General features: G+C 34.7%; 2 protein-coding genes and 1 long non-coding RNA gene across 4 annotated transcripts; all 3 read left to right on the top strand.

Annotated features, from left to right (window-relative positions):
- Nucleotides 1-43: 43 nt before the first annotated feature.
- LOC112051575 (tRNA-splicing endonuclease subunit Sen34) lies at nt 44-5,038 on the top strand. Of its 2 annotated transcripts, XM_024090290.2 has the most exons (7): nt 44-240; nt 322-408; nt 1,342-1,477; nt 1,696-1,811; nt 2,616-2,726; nt 3,894-4,043; nt 4,797-5,038. In XM_024090290.2, exons 1-7 carry the CDS (start codon nt 189-191, stop codon nt 4,991-4,993), a joined length of 849 nt encoding a protein of 282 aa, XP_023946058.1. In that variant the 5' UTR covers nt 44-188; the 3' UTR covers nt 4,994-5,038. The 2 variants fall into 2 exon arrangements, with proteins under 2 accessions (XP_023946058.1, XP_023946059.1); XM_024090291.2 differs by lacking the exon at nt 322-408 and having other exon boundaries at nt 139-273.
- A 967-nt stretch (nt 5,039-6,005) lies between these two features.
- Nucleotides 6,006-13,347, top strand: LOC112051576 (translin). The gene is made up of 7 exons (XM_024090292.2): nt 6,006-6,205; nt 6,371-6,458; nt 7,257-7,353; nt 10,892-11,007; nt 11,794-11,876; nt 12,463-12,554; nt 13,127-13,347. Exons 1-7 carry the CDS (start codon nt 6,128-6,130, stop codon nt 13,290-13,292), a joined length of 720 nt encoding a protein of 239 aa, XP_023946060.1. The 5' UTR covers nt 6,006-6,127; the 3' UTR covers nt 13,293-13,347.
- Nucleotides 13,348-15,345: 1,998 nt separating this feature from the next.
- Nucleotides 15,346-18,920, top strand: LOC112051578 (uncharacterized). Its single transcript, XR_002887244.2, has 2 exons — nt 15,346-17,931; nt 18,716-18,920. It is a non-coding gene; the product is annotated as an uncharacterized LOC112051578 (long non-coding RNA).
- Nucleotides 18,921-19,549: the final 629 nt, after the last annotated feature.

Below are 19,549 nucleotides of genomic sequence, written 5' to 3'. Positions count from 1 at the left end.
TACAATGTATTATTGTAATAATCTGTGTGTGAATTCTCTTGATTGTCGTTGGGGACATTAGTTTATTAATCTATGTTCATGTTGGTTGGGGACAAATTAAAAAAAAATATATATAAATATTTGTATTTATTTTGATTTTTGATAATTCGTGAAAAAGTGCAATTATTCACGAAAATATAAATTAAAATATGATAACTTTATATGTCAGTAATGGGGTAGCATCCATCTGGAATTCCGATGGTGAGGATACAATGTACTACAGCCTACAGGAATGTTCGTTTTCATTTTCTTCTATGATATAATATTTTCCGATAATTTTAGACTGGCACAATCTTCGTGTAAATCATCGAATATGTGGCTCTTTAATTGGATCAGTTGCATCATTTCCCCGGCAAAATGAATTTCAGGGTAAGAAATTAAAGTTCTTACAACGTAAATATTTCTTACTATTTAATCCACCATCCGCGCTTCCCATCACATAATAGAAGGTGGTAAACCCGGACCAAATTCTTCTCTTTTCTATCGAATCTCAATCAAATAAAGCCTACATTTTTGCTGCAAACTAAGCTTATTCTAAACTGCTTCATGGTTTAGGTTTGGCTTCGAATCACGGTCCTAGAGCGACTGCAATGAAAAACTGGGCTTTTCTTCTTTGTAAGAAATTTTCAGTAAAAAGCATTGAGCTTAGAAGTTGGTGGTGCGTAACAGCATAAACTTATCCACAACTCATGAATTCAGTATGTTTCAGTCATCATTACCATATGAAAGTGGTTGTTAAAGAATTAACACACTTATTCCGCCAAGCTGCATTAGAGCAGTGTGTTGGGTCTAAGTTTATGTCCCCTCTAAGAAAAGGAGAGAACCTTTTTTTATGTCGACTACAATCATGCCATGGAAAGCAATGATGAGGTTTAAGATGAAGCTTGCTTGCCTAGAAGATGCCTATTCTCTCTCCTTAAAGGTACTCCTCCGTCCCCTGGAGGAACTTGATATTACTGTATATTGTTGCTGCAGTGATACACTCACACAATAAATTATGTTGTTTATTTTTCTACCAGCTAATGATTGTTCTTTTTTTTCTTTACTGTTTTTGTATGTTTTAATTTTTTTTAAATATTAATCATAACCAGTGCACAGTAAAACCAATTGAGGTTTGTGTTGCATCATGGTTAGGCTTAATTTAAATATGTATTTTGATGATAAATATTAAAAAATTATAAAAAAAAAATATCAAGTTTGATCATAATATTTGAATAAATTAAAAAAAAACTAAGTTTTTTAAAAAAATATTTAGGCTGGCTGTTAAAAGAGTCTGACAATAATTAATTGAATCTTTTATAGGATTGCCAATGGCTCTGATGTCTGAGGAAGCAGCATTGTTAGTTGAAAAAGGAATATGTGAGTTGGTTGAACTGCCAAAATTGAACGATGACCTCTCAGACGAGCAAAAACTGGAATTAAAACGAATAAACAACAAGTAAGTATTAATGGTATTTATTGCATGTTTTTTATAGACAATTTACTTAAAGAATATTAAGATTTACTTAGAGAGCATTGTACTTTCTACAAGCATAGATGAGACACATCTCAATAAGCCTCTTGTGGTATTTAAAATATTTATTTTATTGTGACTGAATCACCTACGTGTGTATGTTTTTTAATATGTAGTATGTTTTTTTAATTTATTTGTTATAGGACATTGATTGAGCAAGCAGAGGCTTTACGCAAGAGGAAAATTGAACAGTTGTCACAAAAGTTGGACATCATTGTTGCAGGCAAAAAGAAAAAGATGCTATCTAAAGGAATATCTAGTAAGGTTGTTTTCGTGTTATTGGTTAGCTTCCAAAATAATTGATATAGAATTTAGCAATCAAACTCTTTACAAAATAGTAAAAACAATTTAGTAGTGTACAGATATAGTCAATACAAGACATACACTCCCCAGTATGTACAGAGTACAGAGTGTGAACAATATGTACAGAGTACAGAGTATGTACAGTAGTACAGAGACATATTGTTGACTGTACTGGAGGCCCAGTAACAAGTCAACAATACATCTCTAGATGAGAGACATTTTTGACAGAATAGAACTTATTGCTCAGTCTTTTGTCCCATTGCAACGAGAGAAAGGGCATTAATTTGATTTCACTGCTATTGGTTGACAGTAAGTCTCTCGCCGTGAGAAATTTCTTGGTGCTCAGCCTAGGCCTACTGGCCTATAGAATATAGATTAAAGTTGCCAAATCAGAATCTGTTGATACTTTACTGTTGATAATGTAGGTTATTAAAGAAATCAAGGGAACTATTTAAATGTTTTAGTGCATTACAAAGTCTGTTTGATAACTCAAGTATGGGTTCCCCTATCCAAACCAAATGTTTAGGCATTGTTTAGACTATTTAGTAGATGGTTTATGTGAAGTTTGCACAAAATCTGTCGAGTGGTTCATCATTTATCACATTTTTTTGTAACAAATTAATTCAATAAATGGCAGATCATTTTGTTATATTATTAGGTAGGGGTAGGGTAGGGTAGGGGTAGCTAGGGTAGGTAGGAGTAGGGTGGGAGTGGTATTTCAAAACTATAGATGTACATGGTTATTTTGTTTTCTTTTCAGATATAAATATTGATAAAGATGCCTTACTGCAAGAAGAGATAAATAAGTTACCTGCATTAGCACCAACTAACACTCTTGTGCATTTACCAACAGAACATTACATAGATACAGGTACTTTTTGTGTTTTTTAGAGTTCCTTAGCTCAATATGTAAAAAACTTACTGTAAGGTCCCTTATCCTTACTGTAATAGCAGTAAGTCGCTTCTACATTACCACACTATTATAGCCAGCACTGGACATCTGATCCAAACCACAATGACAGACTGCCTGCTTTCTCCCACTACTGGTGTATATATAGACAAACACTACATATTGTTGTCTGTCAAGACTCATTTTGGGAATGTGTTGAGTAATCCAGTTGAAATTAAACTAAGTATATAGGTCCCATGAAAAAATTGAGCAATTTGTTTCTTTGCTGAACTATTAATAATGATAATACGTTACTTTCTCAGTGAGTGGACGGACTCACACTTGTCTGGTTTTTGTATATAAAATACCAAGGCTACAAACATGCTGTTCATCTCATGTTTAGTGGTTACCGCTTCTGTAGCATTGTAACACAGTTGTGTTTGGGCCAGCAACATTGCTAATATGGTAGTGGCTTTTTGATGAATTAAATCATTTGTTGGAATATGGACTAAAATTGGCACATACTATACTAGTCTGGCAAGTTCTTTGATTTAAAATTTATAGTTGGGTGTAGTGTAAGGACACCGGATATATACTCAGAGGCACAATTATCCGCCCACTTTAAGATACACGTGTAATATCAAAGTTGATATACTTTTGTGTGTATTATGGTGGATAATTGTGCCCCCTGAGTATATTTATTGGTGCTCTATATTTTTGATGTGTGAGTTTACCTCAAAAAACTACAGACAATTTTGTTGATACAATCCTATATAATTGGTCTAAGCCCACGGGAACAGGAAACGCGTTTACGCGGGTAAAACCGCGAGGCGTTTGCTAGAGTTTGACTAATGAAAGTAGACACTGAAATCGCCCGCCAAATTTAAAAAATCATTTAATCAAGTTAAAAAAAACATTAGTTTTCATAATTTGTTTAAATTATTTTTTTGTTTCTTTACACATTACTACCTATACTTTAAGTATTAAACTCAGTTGTTCCAATATTTGCACTATAATTTTGAGAATTTCTACTTTTATTAGCCAAACTTTAGTAATTTAATTTTTTTAAATTCTAAAACTATAATATTTTTTTTAAATTCTATTATTATAGTACGAGTATCTTGAATGTAAAACAATTTTCCTTTGCAGAAAGAAAAAAGGTTTCAATTGATGTCTTAAAACCTAGTGTATTAGATAGCAAGGGAGCGAACCGTTACGCTATTTTTAAAGATTTGTGGCAAAAAGGATTCTATATGACATCAGGGTCAAAGTTTGGAGCCGATTTTCTTGTATATCCAGGCAAGTCCTACAATTTTTAATTTTTTTTAAATAGTATAGTTGGATGCAATCTTTATGACTTTTCCGAACATCGTGCATTAACAGTGGAATTCATAGACGTTCTAGGGGCACCCCCCGGGGATTATTCACCCTCTGAGTATCAAATTCTCAAACAAATAGAGGTTAAATTCGACACTCAGCGACTGAATGATCCCCAAGTCAGCTCTTGACTACAATCTCACCTGATGGTAAGATGGAGGCGGTATAACTTGTTAGGATGAGGATGATAATTCACACCCCTTTCGGTTTTTATACGACATCGTACCGGAATGCTAAATCCCTTGGCGGTACATCTTTGTCGGTAGGGTAGTAACTAGCCACGGTCAAAGCCTCCCACCAGCTAGTTGATTGTTTGTTTGGCGCTAATCCCAGGAACTACTGGTCGTATTTCAAAAATTCTTTCAGTGTTACATAGCCCATTTATCGAGGAAGGATAGGCTATGTTTTATGGCCGTATTCCTGCGGGAACGGGAACCATGCGTGTGAAACCGCGCGGCATCTACTAGTTTTAGTATAGCTAAAGACCACGATTATATTATGTCAAAATAAGTGTTAACCCCTCATTCTGAGAAGATACTCGTGCTCAACAGTTAGTTGACTATAGGTTGTTAATGATGATGATGATGATGATGATGATGATGATGATGATGATGATGATGATGATGATGATGATGATGACGACGATGACGATGATGATGATGACAAATTTTTCAGGTGATCCAGTGAAATTTCATGCAATGTACATGTTGCGATGTGTAAACGACCACAGAACAGTGTTCCGTCCCGCAAACTTAGTTGCTTTCGGTAGACTCTCTGTGGCAGTCAATAAATTAGCTGTGCTTGCATTTTGTAATGTTTTTGGAAAAGTTGAATATCAAACACTTTTATGGCACGACAGTGTAAATAGTTAAGTAAAACGAATGTCTAAGCTAAGAAATTATATTAAATATTTTGTACTACTTTCTTTTATTTTTTAGTAGCCTTTTTTGCCATTTTTAGTGTCAGACGAATTTTTTAGTAATTTTAAATATTGTTCGTTCTACAGTAAGTTAAGTAAGTGGGTCTTTAACTAAACTCAGGGGCACAATTTTTCGCCCTATTGAATATGACGCCAGTATAGTAAAGTGGGCGGATAACTGCGCCTCTGAGTATATTGGTAAACCTCTAGCTTGAAGTTTATAAGTTAAATTCACCTAGACTAACAGAGATACCATAGAAAAAATCTTGGCCGCTCAATACTAAACTTCAATTGTATGTACTACTAACTGCTTTTATCGTTTTTTAAGTTTTCGTAGTTCACAAGGACCCCCTAAAGATTCGCTATGTCCGCGGTTTTGCCTATTTTGGACTACTTTAGTATTTTAGTCGACTACGATCAATTTTTGGTAAAAATACTAAAGTAGTCTGTACGTCCTATTTAGCTCTTTGACTATTTAGACTACAATGTTATGAATTTTGGTATTATGATAAATGGGACCTTGGAGCAAAACATAGGCTACTTTTTATCCCTAAAACCAAAAAGATAAGAGGGTGAAATAAGGGGTTGAAAGTTTGTATGGAAGCGATAGCGATAATAAAATAGAATAGAAATTCAAAACCCCGTTATAAGTTTAAATTTTTTTTTTTTCATTCACAATCCGTCACAATCACAAACCGCTTGATGTACAAAGCTGAAAGGCATAGAGGTATTTTATAGTTAATAGGTATCTACTAAGAAAGGATTTTGCGATAAGGCTGAATTAAAGAGGTCTAAGGGCGGACGAAGTTGTGGGCGTCCGCTAGTTACTTAAAAAAGTACAATTTGACAAAACTTGAAAAATATATTTGTATGAAGGTATTAGTATTTTGTCTGTGTATTCATCCTTGATTATCTATGGTGAAAGGCACAAAATGGTCAGAACTTAGAGCTGTAAAGTCTGATTATAAAAAAAAAACCTCTATAGCGCTTTTGCTCTATGATCAAATTAAGAAAAAAGCTGTTCTAAAAAAAATAGAAAACAATAATAATAAATTGTTATTCATTATTAATAACTAATTAAAACAAAATGATTGAGAATAACGCTACCAATTTGTTATTTAGCGCTTTCCAAAAGAAAATCGAGGAGGAACAAGAAGTTCGTGAAGTAAGTGGACTAAGACAGAAACTCAAAAAATGCCGCAAATCCTGCGATCTTTATACTCTGATACATTAAAATGTCTGCGGATTATGTTACATCATACTAAAAGTATGCTTTCTGTTTATAAATATATGTTTTTAGTAATAAAAACAATTACATTCAACTTTTTAGGTTATACGCAATTTATGTAAAGAGGTTGACAAATTTTCGCGGGAAATAACAGCAGTTCTTCAAGTAATGCACCATAGTGAGGAGGGAAGTAAGTATTGTTGACTATAACACATATTGGTAAGACTGTAATGAATCTAAAAATATTGGTAGGATCTCAAATGTTTTCATTTTATATTTTTCTTAATTTTCCTATTTCATTGTTGCTCCACTCAGTTATAGTGGAGAATGCAGCACTCGATATTGAAGACAAAATACATATACCTAAGAGACGGTCCAGTACTGGTTAATATACTGCCAAATCCAACTCAGCTAGGCCACATTTGAGAAACTTAGCGATATCTTATTGTCCGAAATGCCAACACAAAAGTCTTTGGACTATGGTTCTGACACTTGGTTGTTTTCTATCTTTGGGCTCAGCAAGGATATGAGTCGACAATATTCGTATATTATTTATGTTACCTGTAAAATTGGATAGGTAGGGAGAACAACACAAGCAGAGAAGGGGAGTGTTGATTGATTGTCAAGGGTTGTAGTCTACCAATTGAGAATGTTAATCTACAGTTTCATAGTTCTTGAACTTCAAGAAAAAAAAATTGTAAAACTCGTGTGATAAATAAATGATAAATTAAGCTAATATTCTATCTTCTAGCTGAATTATGTGCACTTTCAGATACATCTATCACTTTCTATGAGCCTTTGTAAGAGCATGACAATGATTTCTATATTTTATAAATATAAATATAAATATAATTCTTAAGAATACATGTGAACAATAGTGTCATACGGAGTGTTTGTTTATTCAACTCAAATATTGGTAACCTAGCCTTCTGCTCCGCTTTGGTGCTGCGATGATGCGATGATAATAAAATTATTCATTATATTTCAGTATCACCAGCATGTTTGAAGGCTCGCCGGCTGTTGGACAAGGTAAACGAAGGCTATGCAAAACTGAAGGAAGTTGTCCCCGCCACAGATTATTATAAGTATAGTGTACTCATTGTTTTTACGTTTTTTTATATTCCAAACAGATTTTTTTTAAACTAATAAATAGCTCACCACTGACAGGCATTTCAAAAAAATGTTATCTATCTGAAGTTATCGAGTTAAAATTGAAACAGTGCCTTGAAATTTACTTGTTGTAAGTCTGGTATTTCATAACCACTGAAACGCCCATGGGACGCACTGCTCCCGGTAATCAATCAACCCTTGAACGCCTGTGTGACATATGTATGCCTGGTAGATTTTGCACGGTAATACTTTTGTTGTTGTAAATTTTATTTAAACTGATGCATTGTCTACATTGCACTCTAATTGTAGTAACACTCGAGTTCACACATGAGACCGTGTAGTAGCTTTATACTTTAGCTACAAAGCTACAGTTTGTTTCACTCTTAATAGTTTGCCGTGATACACAGTAATATTACATATTATGAACATCATAAGGCAAATCAAATCAAATCAAAATCAAATCAAATCCAAAATCATTTATTTCAAGTAGGCTCAGTTTACAAGCACTTTTGACACGTCAGTTGACTATTTGTAAAGATTCTACCACCAGTTCGGAAGACAGGTTCTGCTGAGAAGATACCGGCAAGAAACTCAACAGTTGCTCTTTTGAAAAGTCATACAGTATTATAATTTACAATTGATAACAATTACAATTTCTTATAGTTTTATTTCCTGTGTGAAGGTGGAAGCTGATCCAATGGCCTCCAAGCGCTTTATTTATTTATACACCAAGGCAACGGTCACTGTAACAATGCTATCTGAAAAATGCTTTAGTCAAACTGAAATATTATAATCACTAAAGATCAAACTTCTTTGTTAATTGAAAATAAAAGGTTAATTTAAATAAATAAAATTTTTTTTTTTTTTTTTTTTTTTGTTCTGTTTATCTCATGCAATCAGTCGGCAGACTATGAGCAGAGTTGTTGTAGAAAAATTTGGCGATTAGAAGCAACATTCCCCAGCGGGAGCAGCTCCATGTAAGTGTCATATATGGCTTTTAATCAAGTATTTGCCGTCTTTTCAATCGCCGTATCGCCTGTGGTATTGTTAATTGAACAGCCAGGTGGTTCGGATGGTTTCTGAGTCTAGCTTTGTAGTTGTTGTTACTAGATTTTATTTCTTCTTTCACTGTTGGCATTTGTAGATACTCGTGAATTTCTGGTATTTTCAGAAACCAAGGCGCGTTTGACACTTGCTTCAATACATAATTCTGAGCTCTTTGAATAATGGTAATGTTGGACTCGCATGCAGATCCCCACAGCTGGATTCCATACATCCATATTGGTTTAACTATTGTCTTATAGACAAGAAGCTTGTTTTCCAAGGACAGCCTGGAGTTCCGAGCGAGCATCCAATACAACCGTCTATATCGGTAGTAGATCTCATCCCTCTTGGTTTGAATGTGTTTTTTCCAAGTTAGCCTTCTATCCAGGTGCATGCCTAGGTATTTGACGTTGTCGCTTTGTGGGAGCTGATTGCTGCGTAGAAACACTGGAGGGCAGTTTCCTCTACGAAGTGTGAATGTCACATGAACCGATTTATTGGTGCTTGCTTTTATTTTCCATTTAGTCAGCCATTTTTCGATTTCATGTAAGCTACGTTGCAGGATTTCTGACGCTTTTTCAGGACATTTGTTACGAGCTAGCACAGCAGTGTCATCTGCAAAGGTTGCTACGACAACGTCATTACCTTGGGGTAGATCGCTTGTGAAAATCGTGTACAGTATTGGACCCAACACAGAGCCTTGCGGGACACCAGCTCTGATTGGATAGAACTTGGAGGTAAATTCATCTTCTTTTACTTGGAATATTCTATCGCTGAGATAAGACTCAATAAGTCCATAAAAAGTGTGAGGTAACAGTGTTTTGATTTTGAATAACAGCCCTGTGTGCCATACCCTGTCGAAGGCTTGCTGTACATCTAGAAATGCGGAGGAGCAATATTCTTTATGTTCAAAAGTATCTCTAATAGTTCTGCATACTCTATGAATCTGCTCTACAGTACCGTGTTGCTGTCGAAAGCCAAACTGATGGTCTGGAATAACGCATCTTTCTCGGAGTTCCTTCATAAGTCTACGGATCAAAACCTTTTCGCAGACTTTCGATGTCACAGGTAATAAACTAATCGGTCGGTATGATGTTATTTCATGAACTGGTTTTCCAGGCTTTCCAATCATTACAATTTGTGAAACTTTCCACAGTGCTGGGAAATATCCTATTCTCATTATAGCATTACATAGAATCGTAAGGAACACGATGCCTTTTCTGGGTAATTCTGTCAGGACCTTTTTATCGATTAAGTCAAACCCTGGTGCCTTTTTATCTGCCATATGTTTGATTAGATTGGTGATTTCTTTTGGACTGGTAGGTTCCATAGGCAGATTTAACTGAAAAGGCTGACTTAATACCTCTGCTATTTCGGTGTCATTAGTGTTACAGTTAGATTCATGTGGTGTGAATATTTTCGAGAGGTGATTTCCGAAAGCATCTGCTTTCTGTTGCTGGCTTCGTGCCCATAAGTTTCCATCCAATTTGAGTGGTGGTTTGGGTTTCACAGGCTTGTTACAACTTCTGCAAGCCCTATACAGTGAGTAGTCAGTCGCACTTGTGGCTGACAGGGATTCCAAATAGGATTGCGTTGTGGCATCATTTACTACTGCTAGGATACTCTTTAGATTTTTTATAGCTCTGTTAAATGCAGCCTTATCTTCTGGATGCCTAGTATTGTGCCATGTTCTGCGTAGCCTTCTTTTTTCCATAACTTGGTATTTTATTTCAGCTTGAACCACTTTGTGTCTTGGTTTTGGATTGGACATTTCTGGTGTTGAATTCCAGCAAGCTGACTGCACTACAATCATAAACGTGTGGGCGGCATTGTCTATATCTTCCTTTGTTTTAAGGGGTATTTGAAGCTCTAACTCATCAGAAATTATTGTTTTAAATGCTTCCCAATCTGTCCATTTGTTATAAAGTTGGAGCCGCTTCGGTTTAGTCACAGCATCTGAACTCATTCTCAATATAACTGGGATATGATTAGATGATCCATCCAATGTTGAGCTGATTGTGAAGAAGTGCCGGGACAAACCTTTACAAATAAATAAAATAAATATGTTATAAAATGACATAGCATACATATGGGATTTTCTAAAAAATAAATAACAAAAAAATAATAACAAAGTAAATTAGCCACATTAAGCACATGCCATATAGTACTCTCAAGCTATTTGCTTATAGGTGATGCAGATAATTGCACAATAGAAATTAAATATAAAAATAAAATTAAATGACATGCATTTTCTGCCTTCATTTCTAATTTGTTTGTTGGTAAACAGTGCACAGCAAGTGTGGCTTTAGTATAGGTACTATAATAATAATAATAATAATAATAAAAGTCTTTATTTATTTCATACAAATTAGTAATACAATTTTTTTTTTTTTTTTTAATAGATTTTTTTTTCTTTTTATATTACTACATTTATTAGTATAGGTACTAATTCTCATCAATTTGTTGCAGGTATCAAGAACACTGGCGTTTCATGACACAGAAGTACTGTTACCTCATCTCACTGATTATATGGCTAGAGAAGGGAATACTGGCCAGTCACGAGACTGTGGCTGAAGTTTTAGGCAGTAAGTTATGATTAACGTATTCATTGTCAAAGCAGTAAGTTATGATCAACGTATTCATTGTCAACTGCAAAATCTCTCAATAACTTGCTTAAAGACCTTGGCCTCTCTAGAACTGCAGCTATACTAGTCTTAATGAATACTGTTTACCAACAAAAAAATTTGAAATGAAGGTAGAAAACTCATGTCATTTCATATCTTATTTATTTTGAATTATGCATGGTTTGTTTATGAAATGGTATATATTAACCATACCTAATTATTCTAAGCTTATTTATCAAATTTATTTTCATGATTTTAAAAACAAGTTAATTATAATTATTATTAGGTGTGAAATGACTAGTGATTCATACTCTTATCGTATTTAAATTATGATCAAGAAAGGCTGTAGTATAGTTCTATATTAGAATGAGTATCCAAAACTGTTCTAATAATAGGATCCTTTACAATGGCTAGACAGGGAGAACAACACGAGTGGAGGAGGGGAGTGTTAAACGATTGTCAAGGAATTCCTTAGCCCTACATCCATTGGTCACAAGTCCTGGATTTTGATCGGAGTTTTTCTCTCTACCACGCGATAGACCCGGCACCCGCATGGTGAATCCATGGATTGCTAAAATATTCGTCTCATAGACTTACAAGTACTTAGTAGTCGACAGTGACTACTGATGAATCTCACCTCTAACCTGTGACCCTCGCGCACGATTTCACACCCGCGCAGTCCTACGTCCGACGCATAGGTGCATGTTTGATGTTTCACGAATTTTAAATATACTGGAATTGTTACAGTAAGTACACTGGAGCAAACGACGGGCTTTCATTTGGATCTTGATGATTACTTGGTCGGCCTACTGTGTCTATGTTCAGAACTGGTCAGTAAGTTAATATTAATTGGTATTTTATTGGCTATTGTACCGGTAGGGAGGCTAGTTACCACCCTACCGGCTAAGACGTACCGCCAAGCGATTTAGCGTTCCGGTACGATGTCGTGTAGAAACTAAAAGGGGTGTGAATTTTCATCCTCCTCCTAACAAGTTAGTCTGCTTCCATCTTAGATTGCATCATCACTTTCCACCAGGTGATTGTAATCAAGAGCTAACTGGGCTGTATAGAATTAAGAAAAAAGAGCAATTTCGTTATTTTCATTTTAACACAAAATCACTCAACCGATTTTCATGAAAATTAAATGGGACCAATCTGGAAATATACTCTTTCAAACAAAAAAGAATTTTTAAAATTGGTTAAGAAATGACGAAGTTATGCGGTAACAAACATTAAAAATAAAAAAGAATTGAGAACCTCCTCCATTTTTTTAAGTCGGTTAAACAGCATATAATAAAAGAAAACTGCATCTTAGTCATTCTCACTACTTCTTGAACATCATAGTACTTGTTTTATACCTCAAAAAGATTTCATACTTTGCTTGTTAAATACCACATTCATTAAAATTTGTTCCAGGCAAGATTGGCAGTGAATTCAGTAACTCGTGATGATTATGAGAAGCCTTTGCGAATATCCAAGTTTGTCATGGATCTAAATAGTGGATTCAGGTATGTTCAAAACACTAAAACTGTAACATTTCAAATTCTTTACATTGAAGATATTTTGAAAATCTTAGTTTGTGTGTTATACTCGTATAAACGACTAGCATATACATGTTTTTTTAAGTGGAGATAGTTGAAAGGATGGAGAGTGAGAAAGGCTACGTTTTGTCACTTTCTAACCCCCCCATTTCTCTAGGGGGTAGGTTAGGTAAGGAAGAATCGCACACAAGTCAAAGCGAAGCTTGACCGGGTCCGCTAGTTATAAACAAAATGTATTGCCTGTCTATGATTTAAAAATACCTGAGTTTTATCCAAATTATTTAAACAATACTGAAAAACAAACAAAAACTATTGAAATTTTCATCTGCTGTCTGTCTGTTTGTACGGTCTAATCTTCGGCTGATCCGATTTTGATGGGACTTTCACTGGAAGATAGTGGAAGTTATTGAGCGACATATTGACCATGGATCCGTAGATTATTTTTTACTTAATTGCGGGCGTCAGCTAGTGATAAATGAAAAAAAATTACTCAAAAAGACTAACAGTAGACATCATCGTAATATACAATTGTTTTTCAGATTATTAAATATTAAGAACGATCATCTCCGCAAAAGGTATGACGCGCTGAGGTATGACGTGAGAAAAATAGAGGAGGTTGTCTATGATCTGTCTATCCGGGGACTGCTTCCCAAACCGGACGCGGAAAATGCATTGGAAATGCCGGATGCGATGACTGAATCTTAGCTATATCGTATAACTAATTTTTTAATAAATTATATTTCGTATAAACAAAAACAAACAGTTTTATTTATACATCACATTTGCCTTTAGGAATAAATAAAATACATAGAAAGTTAATTAATAAAAAATATTATTACCTAATCTATACCTAACTGACTTACCGATCGAAATATACAACGTGTCCCAAAATTCAACGATAAGCGGGCGCCAAAAGATTGACCTGCTCATGAGCACTTAAGGAAAAATAATAAAAAAAATATACCTAAATTTTTTTTTAGTTACAAAATAAATTTTAAAATTCTTTGAAAATTTACACCTTGTATGATATTTTGAACTACCACGGCTACAATTTCTTAAATATGCTTAAGATTTTTTTTGTATCGGATACCTAAGTAGTACTACTATTCACCACAACTCTTAAAAACACCACAATGCCCGCAGTTTTTACACAAAAAAAAATCAAAATATTTTTTTTCCCTCAAATTTATAAAGATTTTTACTTTCAGTCTACTTTGACTCATGGTCTTGCAAAAAAAAGTATGAACACCGCTATGGCAAGTTATTTTCAAAGTTGACGCAACTAATCAAGATTTCAAAATAGTATAATACCCTAAGATAACTAGTCGCAAAAAAAAAATATGCGTACCATTTGTAAACAAGAACTAAATTTCTAAAATGTTTTTGCTCCTAGAAATCACTTTTACTTTATGCACAAAATGATGTGAGTCATACGTTGCAATTTCCTAGAATTTTAATGGAACGAACGATAACATTTAAAAATAAGAGAGAGAGAGAGAGAGAAAGATAGCGATAAGTATACGTTAGAGAGGGATAGACAGATGTTCTTTGTTGAATGACAATGATGCAGGTAAAGAAAATCCTGTTCCCAGCAAGTCAGTACGCTCTGCTCCTTTGTTTACTGCGCAACTTTCCGTATTCAATTGACGTGGCTCTCGTACTAACGACTTTTGGCTTTGCATTTTGGACTGGACTTAAGTGATCTGCAAACTGAACTGACCTGGCATTATTTTGGACTGTGCCTGTGTTTTGTGAATTGGACTTTTGGTGTATTTTGGACTGTTTAGCGTTATCATGCCGCAACCATACACGCCGATGGAATACGCTAACATGCATCTCATTTATGGAGAATGTCGGTGCAATGCTAACGCTGCTAGCAGATTGTATCGAGAAAGGTACCCAAACGCTCAAAGATATCCAGATTATCGGGTATTTATGAATGTGCATCAAGCGTTTTCGGAGGGTCGTTTGCCGTCAGCTAGAAGAAACGCTGGAAGACCTAGATCGGAATGCGATGAAGAAGTTCTCAATGAAATAAACATTGATTCAACTACCTCAGTGCGTGCCATAGAAGCAGCTACGGGAATCCCAAAAAGTTCAGCACATCGAATACTAAAACGTCATCGGCTACACCCATATCATTACAGACGTGTACAAACGTTACTATCACGGGACTATCCACTGCGGATCGCATTTTGCCGAGTGATGCTTCAAAAGCATCGGGAAGATCCTCAGTTCTTGGATAAAGTACTATGGTCGGATGAAACAACCTGCAAGAAAGATGGCTATTTAAATCTTCACAACCTACACAGCTGGAGCAATGAGAATCCGCACCTGATGAGAGAAGACAAATCCCAATATCAATTTAAGGTCAACTTATGGACGGGCATTTTAAATGGAAAAGTGATTGGGCCTTTTGAATTACAAGGAAACTTAGATGGGGACAGTTATTTGAACTTTTTACAAAATGATTTGCAAGAATTACTAGAAGACGTCCCCCTAAGCGACCTTCAAAATATGTGGTATCAAAATGATGGTTGCCCAGCTCACTACGCTCGTCCTGTGAGACAATACCTAGACCACGAGTATCCGGGGCGTTGGATCGGGCGACTTGGTCCTATCCTATGGCCACCCCGATCACCCGACCTAAACCCCCTGGATTTCTTTTATTGGGGTTGTCTCAAAGACAGGATCTACGCAAAACCGATTACGACATTGGACGAGCTTCGGCAAAAAATCACTCAGGCTGCGGCACATATCAATGCTAGAAGATATGCGCGAAAAATAAAACGGTCGTTTTTAAGGCGATGTCGTGCCTGTATTAATGCCGGTGGAAAACAATTCGAACATTTACTTTAATGTTGTGTAATTAAAATAACAAACACATTTTTGGAACATAGTAAAATTTATTACTAACAACAAGAACAATTAAGAAATTTGGTTCTTGTTTACAAATGGTACGCATATTTTTTTTTGTGACTAGTTATCCTAGGGTATTATACTATTTTGAAATCTTGATTAGTTGCGTCAACTTTGAAAATAACTTGCCATAGCGGTGTTCATACTTTTTTTTGCAAGACCATGAGTCAAAGTAGACTGAAAGTAAAAATCTTTAAAAATTTGAGGGAAAAAAAATATTTTGATATTTTTTTGTGTAAAAACTGCGGGCATTGTGGTGTTTTTAAGAGTTGTGGTGAATAGTAGTACTACTTAGGTTCCGATACAAAAAAAATCTTAAGCATATTTAAGAAATTGTAGCTGCGGTAGTTCAAAATATCATACAAGGTGTAAATTTTCAAAGAATTTTAAAATTTATTTTGTAACTAAAAAAAAAATTTAGGTATATTTTTTTTATTATTTTTCCTTAAGTGCTCATGAGCAGGTCAATCTTTTGGCGCCCGCTTATCGTTGAATTTTGGGACACGTTGTATAATATTTATGTATTTCGATCGGTAAGTCAGTTAGGTATAGATTAGGTCTAGGTTTTACAGAAGAGGACAGAAAGAGAATCGATAGGCCTAGTTCGGACTTCGAACTATTCTTACTCGAGTACGAACGATTTTTGAGCGGTAAATTCAAAAGTTGTTCTTACTCGACTAAAATACTAAAGTAGTCTGTACGGCCTTTTAGAGACAGAAATAAACGTCTATAGCGGGTTTCCACAAGGTTCAATATTAGGCCCAACAATATTGTATCTATAAATAAGTACTTATAATAAATGTGTACCAGGCTCAATTATGAAGATATTTTGAAATTTTTTTTTGCAGAGCATTAAAAAAACTTACCTAACGCCAAAAATATTTTTTTATTTGTTTACTGACTGTCTGTATTTTGTTGATCAGGCATCACGCTGAAACTACTGAATGCATTCAAATTAAACTTGGCATGATTTGAGACCATGATACAAATAAGGTAACAGAATTCTTTTGTCGAGAATAAAATCATAAGTGAAAGTTTATAAGTTTATATGGAAAGTCCTTTATTTTTCAAGTTACGTTTGTAAAAAAAATTGGTATGTGAACTACCAGAAAAATGTTAAAAATAATGTCATTCAAGATTTATAAAAATCTACCCATATTTAAAGAGTTAGAAATACATTTTAAGTATAATAGGTAAAGTCCTTTTCATGAAAGGAGTCAGACGCGGCGCTAATGTCAGTGGCGTTCATTGTCATTTGGTAATGACGGTCTTATTTTCATTATTTTGTGTAATGGCGTTGTCAATACTATACAATAATTTTAGCCGCGAAACTCCTTTCATGAAAACTTTCTATTATCTACGTTTATCACTTTTTAAATAAATTATTTAGAAATTATTTAGGCAGTAGGTATATAGATAGTGTTAATTTATTAAAAAGTTTGAATATTGTACTTATGTTTGTATTTTTGAAGATAAAGATAATTAAAGTAGGGTAAATCTAGGATGCAACGTCCAAACTGGGGCCTAATTGTCTAACGGAGTTCATTGATCGTAAAGTTCATACGATCGGCTACGATCAACGATCAATCGTAACTTTACATTGGTATTGTCTAATTTAGTTCATTATATGAAGACCGGATGGTGAACGATGAACTGAAATCATTCATGAAGATTGCGTATTGTTTATGCAAAACGATAGTGAAACTATCGTTAATAATATTATCAAATTTAAGTCAAACTTCATAATAATGCATATATTTTAACAAAGTTTTATGTCTTTTGTTTAAAACATTAAAGAAGCATTAAATTTCACGAAAAATATCTACTATTGAAGAAAATAGCGTGAGAAAATGGTACATGCAACTCAAGTAACAAAACGCAATTAACGAATTTAACCAAGGGCTATTTGGACTATTTGGTAATCTCCCTGTTGTCTGTGTAGGCTAGTGTCAAAATAACGGGGTATCCTATTAGTCTGTGGTGAAACATAGCATATTAATAACCTGTGGATTATAAATTTTAATTTAACCAAACAAAACAAAATTTTTATTTTTCAGGTTTTAAAGAGAATTTAGAAATTGAGCAAAGTTTTACTAAATTATTGTGATCTTCGGAGCAAAGTTTACTTCGTTTGTGTTATTGTTAATCAAAAATATAAAAGAAAACTACCTCTATCTAATTTTGTCGATGTCCATTTCTTAAGAAGTTTCTCATTAAAACAACCCTTAACTCAGGAAAGGCAGGGCTAAGGTGGTTAGCGTAACTACAAGTGGTTAACTTACAGTTAGCCAACTGAAGAACAATCAACAATGCCCGATTAATAAGTGATCGCGCTGCTTGTCTACTACATGTCCCTGCACTAGTTATAGCAGTAATTTCTTTGTTGGGAAGTATTTAGCACATCCGGGCTGCGCAAAAGGAGAGGGTGGGCATTTCCTCTGTCTCTTAGAAAAGTCCGCATGTTATTTTTATCCCAGTGTTAATCTCTAAGTCTCGTATGAATCGCCACTAATATACATAGGTTTAGGGTGTTTTATTCCTTCACCAGCCAACAACAGTGTCATAATTACAATGGGTTCGCAGAGTTAGTTTATCTAGGCATCTAGATATACCATTCAAAATCCTCTACTGAGAGCAAAATGTTACTGTTTTATTTTATTTTTTATTCTTTACAAATTAAACTGAAAATCCACAACCCTTTCAGTTGCTACACGTCATCACACCGGGATGCTAAATCGCTTGGCCTTATGTTTCAATTGGTCCAGCCGGGGATCAAACACAGGACCTTCGGAACATTAATTATCATTAACATCTGATAGTGGTATATATATATATAACACCATAACTACCAATCCACATTGGAGCAGGTTTTTTTTTTTATTTTTTACAAGTTAGCCCTTGACTACAATCTCACCTGATGGTAAGTGATGATGTAATCTAAGATGGTAACGGGCTAACTTGTTAGGAGTAGTAAGACACACCCCTTTTGGTTTCTACATGGCATCATACCGGAATGCTAAATGGCTTAGTAGTCTTTGCCAGTAAGGTGGTAACTGGCCGAAGCCTCCCACCAGCCAGACCTAGACCAATTGAGAAAACCTCAATCGGCCCAGCCAGGGATCAAACCCAGGACACCACTGCTAATGTTTTCCTCTCAAAGATTCTATCTAACTTTTAGTATGAAATATTAATTTTTTTTTTAATTTCAGACTAAATTGATTATTATGAACAGACCATTATGATGAACCACTGATATTGACTCGAGAGACATGAAGATGAGTGCTTTGACAACAAGACTGACTAGCTGAGCCAGCTTAAGAATTATGTGGTGTGTGTGTCTAATTCCAGGAGCTCTCTATGTCAGCCATCCATCTATATTCTTACTCATTTTTGTTAATTATAAAATAAATTTGATTATGTAGTATGTAACTTCATTGTACCTATCCTGCTAGCTGTTAGAAAGATAGCATCAGTAATAATTTATTTACGGTAAAACATATTTATAAATAAACATGCTTTAACATTTAAGTATGGCCAATATGTTGTCAAGTACAGTGGGCAGGGCTGAATCCATGATCCTTCAGTGTCTAGTCTGGCCCCTTTATGGAGTAGCTAGTTAGGCTTTAGCAGATTTATATTCTAATTGGGTAAAACTCGTTTTTCTGATTTAAGAAAATATACTAATCATCAAAACAGTGTCTGCAAGTACTGTACAGGCCGACTGTTTGGATGAAAAGTATATATTTGATTATTTTTAAGCTTTGTGGTTTCAGGGCTTAAAAAATGTCTAACTGAAAGTCTATGTTTACTGTATTTATTATTATTATAATAAATAAACTTAAAAAAATCTTTTTTTTTATAAACTTCCAACCCCTATTTCACCCTCAGAGGTGTCATTTTCATAATTCTTAGAATACTAGTAGTCAAGATACTGTAATAAAAAGATATAGTTTGTGAGATTGTAGGGGTAAACACTGGACCTACTGAACCAATATTGAAGATTATTTTACCAATAAAAATCCACATTTGAGTATTATAGGCCA

The sequence above is a fragment of the Bicyclus anynana genome, chromosome 18 (genome assembly GCF_947172395.1).
Source record: "Bicyclus anynana chromosome 18, ilBicAnyn1.1, whole genome shotgun sequence".
NCBI lineage: Eukaryota > Metazoa > Arthropoda > Insecta > Lepidoptera > Nymphalidae > Bicyclus > Bicyclus anynana.
This window is presented reverse-complemented; position numbering and strand designations above follow the sequence as displayed.

Bases quoted from the DNA above. Each gene is read 5' to 3' on its own strand.
- LOC112051575 (XM_024090290.2), top strand. From the start codon at position 189: ATGATAACTTTATATGTCAGTAATGGGGTAGCATCCATCTGGAATTCC. The intron at 1,812-2,615 runs GTAAGGTTGTTT...TTTTCTTTTCAG, and splicing joins GCTATCTAAAGGAATATCTA to ATATAAATATTGATAAAGAT. The intron at 4,044-4,796 runs GCAAGTCCTACA...CAAATTTTTCAG, and splicing joins CGATTTTCTTGTATATCCAG to GTGATCCAGTGAAATTTCAT.
- LOC112051576 (XM_024090292.2), top strand. From the start codon at position 6,128: ATGATTGAGAATAACGCTACCAATTTGTTATTTAGCGCTTTCCAAAAG. The intron at 6,206-6,370 runs GTAAGTGGACTA...TCAACTTTTTAG, and splicing joins AGGAACAAGAAGTTCGTGAA to GTTATACGCAATTTATGTAA. The intron at 7,354-10,891 runs GTATAGTGTACT...AATTTGTTGCAG, and splicing joins CCCGCCACAGATTATTATAA to GTATCAAGAACACTGGCGTT.